The 14,429-nt window shown below is 41.1% G+C and overlaps 1 protein-coding gene across 1 annotated transcript; it reads right to left on the minus strand.

Moving 5' to 3' along the window:
- Positions 1-4,035: 4,035 nt before the first annotated feature.
- On the minus strand, positions 4,036-14,345 carry LOC308706716 (delayed-rectifier potassium channel regulatory subunit KCNS2-like). The gene is made up of 3 exons (XM_081392527.1): positions 14,259-14,345; positions 13,496-13,854; positions 4,036-6,149 (listed from the first exon to the last, which is right to left on the minus strand). The coding sequence occupies exons 2-3, from the start codon at positions 13,810-13,812 to the stop codon at positions 5,102-5,104; spliced, it is 1,365 nt and encodes a 454-aa protein (XP_081248653.1). The 5' UTR covers positions 13,813-13,854; positions 14,259-14,345; the 3' UTR covers positions 4,036-5,101.
- Between the last annotated feature and the right edge of the window lie 84 nt (positions 14,346-14,429).

Genomic DNA, 14,429 nt, shown 5'->3' on the forward strand with positions numbered 1-14,429 from the left:
CCCCACACACTCCTGAACACACAGAACCACACACTCCTGTACACACAGAACCACACACTCCTGTACACACAGAACCCACACACCCCACACACTCCTGAACACACAGAACCACACACTCCTGTACACACAGAACCACACACTCCTGTACACACAGAACCCACACACTCCTGTACACACAGAACCCACACACTCCTGTTCACACAGAAACACACACTCCTGAACACACAGAACCACACACTCCTGAACACACAGAACCCACACACTCCTGAACACACAGAACCACACACACTCCTGAACACACAGAACCACACACTCCTGAACACACAGAACCACACACTCCTGAACACACAGAACCCACACACTCCTGAACACACTCCTGAACACACTCCTGAACACACACTCCTGAACACACAGAACCCACACACTCCTGAACACACAGAACCCACACACTCCTGAACACACAGAACCCACACACTCCTGAACACACAGAACCCACACACTCCTGAACACACAGAACCCACACACTCCTGAACACACAGAACCCACACACTCCTGAACACACAGAACCCACACACTCCTGAACACACAGAACCACACACTCCTGAACACACAGAACCCACACACTCCTGAACACACACACCCCACACACTCCTGAACACACAGAACCACACACTCCTGAACACACAGAACCACACACTCCTGTACACACAGAACCACACACTCCTGTACACACAGAACCCACACTCCTGTACACACAGAAACACACACTCCTGAACACACAGAACCACACACTCCTGAACACACAGAACCCACACACTCCTGAACACACAGAACCACACACTCCTGTACACACAGAACCACACACTCCTGAACACACAGAACCACACACTCCTGAACACACAGAACCCACACACTCCTGAACACACAGAACCACACACTCCTGTACACACAGAACCACACACTCCTGTACACACAGAACCCACACACTCCTGAACACACAGAACCACACACTCCTGAACACACAGAACCACACACTCCTGTACACACAGAACCACACACTCCTGTACACACAGAACCACACACACTCCTGAACACACAGAACCACACACTCCTGAACACACAGAACCACACACTCCTGTACACACAGAACCACACACTCCTGAACACACAGAACCACACACACTCCTGAACACACAGAACCACACACTCCTGAACACACAGAACCACACACTCCTGTACACACAGAACCACACACTCCTGAACACACAGAACCACACACTCCTGAACACACAGAACCACACACTCCTGAACACACAGAACCCACACACTCCTGAGCACACAGAACCCACACACTCCTGAACACACAGAACCCACACACTCCTGAACACACAGAACCACACACTCCTGAACACACAGAACCACACACTCCTGAACACACAGAACCACACACTCCTGTACACACAGAACCACACACTCCTGAACACACAGAACCACACACTCCTGAACACACAGAGCCCACACACTCCTGAGCACACAGAACCACACACTCCTGAGCACACAGAACCACACACTCCTGAACACACAGAACCCACACACTCCTGAACACACAGAACCGACACACTCCTGAACACACAGAACCCACACACCCCTGTAGACACAGAACACACACACCCCTGAACACACAGAACACACACACTCCTGAACACACAGAACCACGCACTCCTGAACACACAGAACCCACACACTCCTGAACACACAGAACCCACACACTCCTGAACACACAGAACCACACACTCCTGAACACACAGAACCGACACACTCCTGAACACACAGAACCCACACACCCCTGTAGACACAGAACACACACACTCCTGAACACCCAGAACACACACACTCCTGTACACACAGAACCACACACCCCTGAACACACAGAACCACACACTCCTGAACACACAGAACCCACACACTCCTCAACACACAGAACCCACACACTCCTGAACACACAGAACCCACACACTCCTGAACACACAGAACCACACACTCCTGAACACACAGAACCCACACACTCCTGAACACAGAACCCACACACTCCTGAACACACAGAACCACACACTCCTGAACACACACTCCAGAACACACAGAACCCACACACTCCTGAACACACAGAACCCACACACTCCTGAACACACAGAACCACACACTCCTGAACACACACTCCTGAACACACAGAACCCACACACTCCTGAACACACAGAACCCACACACTCCTGAACACACAGAACCCACACACTCCTGAACACAGAACCCACACACTCCTGAACACACAGAACCACACACTCCTGAACACACACTCCAGAACACACAGAACCCACACACTCCTGAACACACAGAACCCACACACTCCTGAACACACAGAACCACACACTCCTGAACACACACTCCTGAACACACAGAACCCACACACTCCTGAACACACAGAACCACACACTCCTGAACACACAGAACCCACACACTCCTGAACACACAGAACCCACACACTCCTGAACACACAGAACCACACACTCCTGAACACACGGAACCCACACACTCCTGAACACACAGAACCCACACACTCCTGAACACACAGAACCCACACACTCCTGAACACACAGAACCCACACACTCCTGAACACACAGAACCACACACTCCTGAACACACAGAACCCACACACTCCTGAACACACAGAACCCACACACTCCTGAACACCCAGAACCCACACACTCCTATACACACAGAACCCACACACTCCTGAACACACAGAACCAACACACTCTTGAACACTCCTGAACACACAGAACCCACACACTCCTGAACACACAGAACCCACACACTCCTGAACACACAGAACCACACACTCCAGAACACACAGAACCCACACACTCCTGAACACACAGAACCTACACACTCCTGAACACACAGTACGCACACACTCCTGTAGACACAGAACCCACACACTCCTGAACACACAGAAACCACACACTCCTGTAGACAGAACCACACACTCCTGAACACACAGAACCACACACTCCTGAACACACAGAACCCACACACTCCTGAACACACAGAACCCACACACTCCTGAACACACAGAACCCACACACTCCTGAACACACACACTCCTGTACACACAGAATCCACACACTCCTGAACACACAGAACCACACACTCCTGTACACACAGAATCCACACACTCCTGAACACACAGAACCACACACTCCTGAACACACAGAACACACACACTCCTGAACACACAGAACCCACACACTCCTGAACACACAGAACCACACACTCCTGTACACACAGAACACACACACTCCTGAACACACAGAACCAAAGCGTACACCAGTGAAGGGCTGCTCGGGACACACACTAACACGGGACTAGTTGTCACACACGATTAAAACTTTCCACACACGCCAGCATGACGAAACTTAGTGTATTTACTCTTTACCATATCAACACTATATAGAGAAGAAATTTAGCCAAAATTAAAAAAATCTTTGGAAGATATCACTGAACATTTATTTAACCATTGCAAAAGTAATTTATTTTTCATCTTTATTTTTTGTGATTATTTAAAATGAGACAAATCTGATATTATTTTAATCTTATATCTTATTTAACAGTTGAGATCGTTCTTTAATGCTGATCTAACAGCAGAAACACTCACACCAGTTGCTCAGGCGGGGCATGTTGTCACACTGCGTTACAATGAGCCCCTATTAGAACTATGATATTCTATTCTATACTTTTATGAATTCTATTGAGAAACCATGATAAAAAGGTGAATAAAGACTGAGTCAATGTTCAGAAATTATTAATTATTATGTTTTTAACTATGCTGTATAGCTGTGTTTTTGTGGTGTTTGTTGTCAAACTAAAAAATTTGTTAATTTTGAATTATTAAAAAATGCCATTATTTTATATGAAAAAGTTAATTGTATTTTCCAAACAAAATATTTCTGTTTGTCTTGTATATTTTTTTTATTAGATTTAATCTGTCATATGGTCATCTATGGGGCATGTTGTCACATTTCACTTCCATTCTTTCAGGGTAAATCGTATACAAAAAGTATACACTGTATTAATGAAACATAACCACATAATTGTATTAGACATGTGAAATTAATGCTGGAATTCACTGAATAAATTCACTGAACCCCAAGTGGATTTACACAAACTAAGAGTCAAAAGTGTTGTTCCCCGCTCTCCTCTACTGGACATAAATGAAGCCGGACATCGGGACCAAACCCATCCAGCCCGTATAAACACACACTGGCTACGCTTACATGCCAGAAAGCCCGCTAGTGATCGGATTGACGGCTCAATCTTCATGCAAACGCCTTAATCGATCCGATTGAGCTCGATCAGAAGGAGATTTCGATCGGATTGAAAGGGGTTTATTCCTTTTCTAATCCAATCGAGAGAACATGTGAACACTTGATTGGATTGAAATCCGAAACTGAAAGGACTGAGCATGTGCAATGACGTAGAAATAGCGTAATGATGTAGTAATGACGTAATGACGTAATGACGTGACGCGCGGAACGAGCTGTTCTCCTGTTGAATAAAGTGTGGTATAAACGAGTGTCTCGTCCTCCTATAATCCTCCTCTTCTGCGTGTGTGGAGTGGAGCAGGACGACGGTCCTCCAGTGCTGCTTCAGACGCTCATCCACACACGACTGGTTTTGGGCAGTTTTACTGCGTGATCAATATTAGCAGCGGCACAACGGCTCATATGATCATTATCTCTTAATTATGACCAAAAATGGATAAATATCAGCCCTGCTGTTTAAAACAAATAAAGAACCAGTGTAGGAGAACGGTTATTATGTGCAAACATTTGGAAACTCTGTATATTCGTGCAGTGTGTGCATGTCAAAGAATATATCCCGATTTAAGCTTGTGACATAAAAACGCGTACATCAACCCGATCACACGTTCAGCGTTCATGTAAACACTACATCCAGATTCATCAGTCGGACTGAGTTCAGTCTGTGCATGTAAACGTAGCCGCTGTTACTTTAACTGGCTATTAAAGAACACATGAAGCAAACAGTCTAACGCAGAGAGCCGCTCAGACTGGGATCGCTGGGAGAACTGCGGCTCATGTTGGACAGACTGGCCATCAGCGTCTTGACTTTATGAGCGTAATAATTCCTCAGATTGACAGACGGAGGCTCCTTCATTCCCCTGTCGAACTCGCAGCTCCTCATGATGACCTCCAGCTGCTTCTGCCTCTTATAAAACAGGGAAAACTTATTAAATATCAGCGTGATGGGAAGCACCACGACCAGTATTCCCGCTAATATACAGGCCGACGCCGTGAGCTTCCCCACGACGGATCCGGGAATGACGTCTCCGTATCCCACAGTGGTCATGCTAACCGTGGCCCACCACCAGCCGGCCGGGATGGTGCTCAATCCCTCGTTCTCCTCCTTCTCCAGGGTGTAGGCCATGACGGAGAAGAAGGAGACTCCGACGGAGAGATACAGCAGGAGAAGCCCGATCTCCCGATAGCTGTTCCGGAGCGTGGCTCCCAGAGACCGAAGGCCCGTGGAGTGGCGAGCCAGCTTCAGGATCCGGAAGATCCTGGTCAACCGGAGCACCTGCGCGACTCTTCCCAGATTAGCCAGCGCAGGACTGCTCTCCGCAACCAGATCAATCACTAGCGTCAGATAGAAGGGTAGGATAGACACCAGATCGATCAGGTTTAGCGGGTGTGCGAAGAATCGGAGGAGATCCGGAGCCACGGAGAGTCGAGCAAGAAGCTCGAAAGTGAACCAGGCTATTCCCAAATTCTCCACGGTCTGGAAGCGCGGATCTTCCCGAGTGAACTCGCTCATGCTGTTCATGCACATGCTGGCGATGGAGCCCAACAGGACCAGGATGGAGAAGATACTGATGAGGCGACTGGGAAGGGAATATCCGGGATTATCCAACATTAACCAGATTCTCCGGCGAACGCTCCCTAGAAGCTGCTTGTCGAATTTCCCGGCGTCGCTGTAGAACTCCATGATCTCGTCAAACGATGAGGTTGAGCTTCCGGTTTCGCTCCCGTCGTCCCGGTCCTGATCCGGATCCATCCTCCGGCAGTGGAAGCTGCTCCTGCAAGTCAGATACAAGTATTGTTGTTATGGCTTTTCAGCAGTGTGAAGGTTTTGATTCCCTGTATGGGATTGTTGTTATTTTTCTGTCTCAGGGAGATACGTGGTTGTTCATCATGTTTGAGATGTGATATCTGTGTGAGGAATATATACACCTCTGATAAACCCCAGGGAAAGCAACAACTGATAACAATGTAAATGTGTACCCTGAAATGCAATGTAAGTTGCTTTGGATAAAAGCGTCTGCCAAATGCATAAATGTAAATGATAATAGGGTGATCACTCAAACTACAGCATCTAATCTAAGATTAAGATCGAACTACAAAATCTAATCTGAGATTAAGCTCAAACTACAGCATCTAACCTGAGATTAAACTCAAACTACAACATCTAACCTGATCTTACTCAAACTACAACATCTAACCTGATCTTAAACTCAAACTACAGCCTCTAACCTGAGATTAAACTCAAACTACAACATCTCGAACTACAACATCTAATCTGAGATTAAACTCAAACTACAGCATCTAACCTGAGATTAAACTCAAACTACAACATCTCAAACTACAACATCTAATCTGAGATTAAACTCAAACTAACCTGAGATTAAACTCAAACTACAACATCTAACCTGAAATTAAACTCAAACTACAACATCTAACCTGAGATTAAACTCAAACTACAAAATCTAACCTGAGATTAAACTCAAACTACAACATCTAACCTGATCTTAAACTCAAACTACAGCATCTCAAACTACAACATCTAATCTGAAATTAAACTCAAACTAACCTGAGATTAAACTCAAACTACAACATCTAACCTGAAATTAAACTCAAACTACAACATCTAACCTGAGATTAAACTCAAACTACAAAATCTAACCTGAGATTAAACTCAAACTACAACATCTAACCTGATCTTAAACTCAAACTACAGCATCTCAAACTACAACATCTAATCTGAGATTAAACTCAAACTAACCTGAGATTAAACTCAAACTACAACATCTAACCTGAGATTAAACTCAAACTACAACATCTAACCTGAGATTAAACTCAAACTACAACATCTAACCTGAGATTAAACTCAAACTACAACATCTAACCTGAGATTAAGCTCAAACTACAAAATCTAACCTGAGATTAAACTCAAACTACAACATCTAACCTGATCTTAAACTCAAACTACAGCATCTCAAACTACAACATCTAATCTGAGATTAAACTCAAACTAACCTGAGATTAAACTCAAACTACAACATCTAACCTGAGATTAAACTCAAACTACAACATCTAACCTGATTTTAAACTCAAACTACAGCATCTAACCTAAGATTAAACTCAAACTACAACATCTAACCTGATCTTAAACTCAAACTACAACATCTAACCTAAGATTAAGCTCAAACTACAGCATCTAACCTGAGATTAAACTCAAACTACAACATCTAACCTGATCTTAAACTCAAACTACAACATCTCAAACTACAACATCTAATCTGAGATTAAACTCAAACTAACCTGAGATTAAACTCAAACTACAACATCTAACCTGAGATTAAACTCAAACTACAACATCTAACCTGAGATTAAACTCAAACTACAACATCTAACCTGAAATTAAACTCAAACTACAACATCTAACCTGAGATTAAGATCAAACTACAAAATCTAACCTGAGATTAAACTCAAACTACAACATCTAACCTGATCTTAAACTCAAACTACAGCATCTCAAACTACAACATCTAATCTGAGATTAAACTCAAACTACAACATCTAACCTGAGATTAAACTCAAACTACAACATCTAACCTGAGATTAAACTCAAACTACAACATCTAACCTGAAATTAAACTCAAACTACAACATCTAACCTGAGATTAAGATCAAACTACAAAATCTAACCTGAGATTAAACTCAAACTACAACATCTAACCTGATCTTAAACTCAAACTACAGCATCTCAAACTACAACATCTAATCTGAGATTAAACTCAAACTAACCTGAGATTAAACTCAAACTACAACATCTAACCTGAGATTAAACTCAAACTACAACATTTAACCTGAGATTAAACTCAAACTACAACATCTAACCTGAGATTAAACTCAAACTACAACATCTAACCTGAGATTAAGCTCAAACTACAAAATCTAACCTGAGATTAAACTAAAACTACAACATCTAACCTGATTTTAAACTCAAACTACAGCATCTCAAACTACAACATCTAATCTGAGATTAAACTCAAACTAACCTGAGATTAAACTCAAACTACAACATCTAACCTGAGATTAAACTCAAACTACAACATCTAACCTGATTTTAAACTCAAACTACAGCATCTAACCTAAGATTAAACTCAAACTACAACATCTAACCTGATCTTAAACTCAAACTACAGCATCTAACCTAAGATTAAGCTCAAACTACAGCATCTAACCTGAGATTAAACTCAAACTACAACATCTAACCTGAGATTAAACTCAAACTACAACATCTAACCTGATCTTAAACTCAAACTACAGCATCTAACCTAAGATTAAACTCAAACTACAGCATCTAACCTGAGATCAAGCTCAAACTACAGCATCTAACCTGAGATCAAGCTCAAACTACAGCATCTAACCTAAGATTAAGCTCAAACTACAGCATCTAACCAAAGATTAAGATCAAACTACAGCATCTAACCTGAGATTAAACTCAAACTACAACATCTAACCTGATCTTAAACTCAAACTACAGCATCTAACCCAAGATTAAACTCAAACTACAGCATCTAACCTGAGATCAAGCTCAAACTACAGCATCTAACCTAAGATTAAGCTCAAACTACAGCATCTAACCTAAGATTAAACTCAAACTACAGCATCTAACCTGAGATCAAGCTCAAACTACAGCATCTAACCTGAGATCAAGCTCAAACTACAGCATCTAACCTAAGATTAAGCTCAAACTACAGCATCTAACCTAAGATTAAGCTCAAACTACAGCATCTAACCTGAGATTAAACTCAAACTACAACATCTAACCTGATCTTAAACTCAAACTACAGCATCTAACCTAAGATTAAACTCAAACTACAGCATCTAACCTGAGATCAAGCTCAAACTACAGCATCTAACCTAAGATTAAGCTCAAACTACAGCATCTAACCTGAGATTAAACTCAAACTACAGCATCTAACCTAAGATTAAACTCAAACTACAACATCTAACCTGATCTTAAACTCAAACTACAGCATCTAACCTAAGATTAAACTCAAACTACAGCATCTAACCTGAGATCAAGCTCAAACTACAGCATCTAACCTAAGATTAAGCTCAAACACAGGCATTTAACCTGAGATTAAACTCAAACTACAGCATCTAACCTAAGATTAAGCTCAAACTACAGCATCTAAACTGAGATTAAACTCAAACTACAGCATCTAACCTGAGATTAAACTCAAACTACAACATCTAACCTGATCTTAAACTCAAACTACAGGATCTAACCTAAGATTAAGCTCAAACTACAGCATCTAACCTGAGATCAAGCTCAAACTACAGCATCTAACCTAAGATTAAGCTCAAACTACAGCATCTAACCTGAGATTAAACTCAAACTACAACATCTAACCTGATCTTAAACTCAAACTACAACATCTAACCTGATCTTAAACTCAAACTACAGCATCTAACCTAAGATTAAACTCAAACTACAGCATCTAACCTGAGATCAAGCTCAAACTACAGCATCTAACCTGAGATCAAGCTCAAACTACAGCATCTAACCTAAGATTAAGCTCAAACTACAGCATCTAACCAAAGATTAAGATCAAACTACAGCATCTAACCTGAGATTAAACTCAAACTACAACATCTAACCTGATCTTAAACTCAAACTACAGCATCTAACCCAAGATTAAACTCAAACTACAGCATCTAACCTGAGATCAAGCTCAAACTACAGCATCTAACCTAAGATTAAGCTCAAACTACAGCATCTAACCTAAGATTAAACTCAAACTACAACATCTAACCTGAGATTAAGCTCAAACTACAAAATCTAACCTGAGATTAAACTAAAACTACAACATCTAACCTGATTTTAAACTCAAACTACAGCATCTCAAACTACAACATCTAATCTGAGATTAAACTCAAACTAACCTGAGATTAAACTCAAACTACAACATCTAACCTGAGATTAAACTCAAACTACAACATCTAACCTGATTTTAAACTCAAACTACAGCATCTAACCTAAGATTAAACTCAAACTACAACATCTAACCTGATCTTAAACTCAAACTACAGCATCTAACCTAAGATTAAGCTCAAACTACAGCATCTAACCTGAGATTAAACTCAAACTACAACATCTAACCTGAGATTAAACTCAAACTACAACATCTAACCTGATCTTAAACTCAAACTACAGCATCTAACCTAAGATTAAACTCAAACTACAGCATCTAACCTGAGATCAAGCTCAAACTACAGCATCTAACCTGAGATCAAGCTCAAACTACAGCATCTAACCTAAGATTAAGCTCAAACTACAGCATCTAACCAAAGATTAAGATCAAACTACAGCATCTAACCTGAGATTAAACTCAAACTACAACATCTAACCTGATCTTAAACTCAAACTACAGCATCTAACCCAAGATTAAACTCAAACTACAGCATCTAACCTGAGATCAAGCTCAAACTACAGCATCTAACCTAAGATTAAGCTCAAACTACAGCATCTAACCTAAGATTAAACTCAAACTACAGCATCTAACCTGAGATCAAGCTCAAACTACAGCATCTAACCTGAGATCAAGCTCAAACTACAGCATCTAACCTAAGATTAAGCTCAAACTACAGCATCTAACCTAAGATTAAGCTCAAACTACAGCATCTAACCTGAGATTAAACTCAAACTACAACATCTAACCTGATCTTAAACTCAAACTACAGCATCTAACCTAAGATTAAACTCAAACTACAGCATCTAACCTGAGATCAAGCTCAAACTACAGCATCTAACCTAAGATTAAGCTCAAACTACAGCATCTAACCTGAGATTAAACTCAAACTACAGCATCTAACCTAAGATTAAACTCAAACTACAACATCTAACCTGATCTTAAACTCAAACTACAGCATCTAACCTAAGATTAAACTCAAACTACAGCATCTAACCTGAGATCAAGCTCAAACTACAGCATCTAACCTAAGATTAAGCTCAAACACAGGCATTTAACCTGAGATTAAACTCAAACTACAGCATCTAACCTAAGATTAAGCTCAAACTACAGCATCTAAACTGAGATTAAACTCAAACTACAGCATCTAACCTGAGATTAAACTCAAACTACAACATCTAACCTGATCTTAAACTCAAACTACAGGATCTAACCTAAGATTAAGCTCAAACTACAGCATCTAACCTGAGATCAAGCTCAAACTACAGCATCTAACCTAAGATTAAGCTCAAACTACAGCATCTAACCTGAGATTAAACTCAAACTACAACATCTAACCTGATCTTAAACTCAAACTACAACATCTAACCTGATCTTAAACTCAAACTACAGCATCTAACCTAAGATTAAACTCAAACTACAGCATCTAACCTGAGATCAAGCTCAAACTACAGCATCTAACCTGAGATCAAGCTCAAACTACAGCATCTAACCTAAGATTAAGCTCAAACTACAGCATCTAACCAAAGATTAAGATCAAACTACAGCATCTAACCTGAGATTAAACTCAAACTACAACATCTAACCTGATCTTAAACTCAAACTACAGCATCTAACCCAAGATTAAACTCAAACTACAGCATCTAACCTGAGATCAAGCTCAAACTACAGCATCTAACCTAAGATTAAGCTCAAACTACAGCATCTAACCTAAGATTAAACTCAAACTACAGCATCTAACCTGAGATCAAGCTCAAACTACAGCATCTAACCTGAGATCAAGCTCAAACTACAGCATCTAACCTAAGATTAAGCTCAAACTACAGCATCTAACCTAAGATTAAGCTCAAACTACAGCATCTAACCTGAGATTAAACTCAAACTACAACATCTAACCTGATCTTAAACTCAAACTACAGCATCTAACCTAAGATTAAACTCAAACTACAGCATCTAACCTGAGATCAAGCTCAAACTACAGCATCTAACCTAAGATTAAGCTCAAACTACAGCATCTAACCTGAGATTAAACTCAAACTACAGCATCTAACCTAAGATTAAACTCAAACTACAACATCTAACCTGATCTTAAACTCAAACTACAGCATCTAACCTAAGATTAAACTCAAACTACAGCATCTAACCTGAGATCAAGCTCAAACTACAGCATCTAACCTAAGATTAAGCTCAAACACAGGCATTTAACCTGAGATTAAACTCAAACTACAGCATCTAACCTAAGATTAAGCTCAAACTACAGCATCTAAACTGAGATTAAACTCAAACTACAGCATCTAACCTGAGATTAAACTCAAACTACAACATCTAACCTGATCTTAAACTCAAACTACAGGATCTAACCTAAGATTAAGCTCAAACTACAGCATCTAACCTGAGATCAAGCTCAAACTACAGCATCTAACCTAAGATTAAGCTCAAACTACAGCATCTAACCTGAGATTAAACTCAAACTACAACATCTAACCTGATCTTAAACTCAAACTACAGCATCTAACCTAAGATTAAGCTCAAACTACAGCATCTAACCTGAGATTAAACTCAAATTACAGCCTCTAACCTGAGATTAAACTCAAACTACAACATCTCAAACTACAACATCTAATCTGAGATTAAACTCAAACTAACCTGAGATTAAACTCAAACTACAACATCTAACCTGAGATTAAACTCAAACTACAGCCTCTAACCTGAGATTAAACTCAAACTACAACATCTAACCTGAGATTAAGCTCAAACTACAAAATCTAACCTGAGATTAAACTCAAACTACAGCCTCTAACCTGAGATTAAACTCAAACTACAACATCTAACCTGAGATTAAACTCAAACTACAGCCTCTAACCTGAGATTAAACTCAAACTACAACATCTAACCTGAGATTAAACTCAAACTACAACATCTAACCTGAGATTAAACTCAAACTACAGCCTCTAACCTGAGATTAAACTCAAACTACAACATCTAACCTGAGATTAAGCTCAAACTACAAAATCTAACCTGAGATTAAACTCAAACTAACCTGAGATTAAACTCAAACTACAGCCTCTAACCTGAGATTAAACTCAAACTACAAAATCTAACCTGAGATTAAACTCAAATTACAGCCTCTAACCTGAAATTAAACTCGAACAGCCTCTAACCTGCAGCAGGAGTCGAGGAACAGCTCGTCGATGCCCCAGTACTCGATCTCCTGACTGAAGGAGAAGATGCAGAGCTCCTCCATGACGTGAAGTCTTCCCGTGTTGTAGAAATGCAGGACGTACGGTAAGAGCGTGGGATTACGGTCGAAGTAGAACTCGCTCTCGGACTCGTCGTAGTCGTCGCACAGCTCGAGGATCGACTCCCTGGATCGACAGCTCAGCAAGCGAGCGAGTCGGGTCTCGGGGAAACGGGAGAGTCGAGTGGAGAGAAGCCGGCGCCGGAATCCTCCCACATTAATGCGGATCGAGCCGAGCATGACTGAGGAAAACCGGGAGTCACTGGGAGATCCAGCGCTGATCTGGAGACCCCCCCCCCACACACACACACACACAGAGCAAAGCATGAGAAAACCATTTACAGATATTCTACATTCACACACACACACACAGACACACACACACACACACACACACACACTCACTGACATGGAGCAAAGCATGAGAAAACCATTTACAGATATTCTACATTTACACAAACACACATTCTCAAACACACACTTGCGCACACACACGACTGAACACCATTTCATCTCCATCGAAGCAGATTTCCTCACAGAAAGGTTTGATCTGAACATGAATCTCGAACAGCTCGATCGATCTCGCGATGAAACCGGCGATTATGCTCTAAACGCACGTTTAATTCACATGTCGTTTCTGCGGATATGATTAATATGTGAGATGATTATGATCGTCATAAACTCACCGCGATATTCCAGCGTTTCTCAACACGTGCACAGCTGCAGGCGCGTGCACGACAGTGACGACACAGAATCCCGCAAATGACGGAGACAAAAACATTCTAACAAAAACAACAACAACAACAACAACAACAACAACAACAAAAAAAAAAACATTCAGCCAGATTAAACTAATA

The sequence above is a fragment of the Scardinius erythrophthalmus genome (genome assembly GCF_964197995.2).
Source record: "Scardinius erythrophthalmus genome assembly, chromosome: 2".
Taxonomy (NCBI): Eukaryota; Metazoa; Chordata; class Actinopteri; order Cypriniformes; family Leuciscidae; genus Scardinius; species Scardinius erythrophthalmus.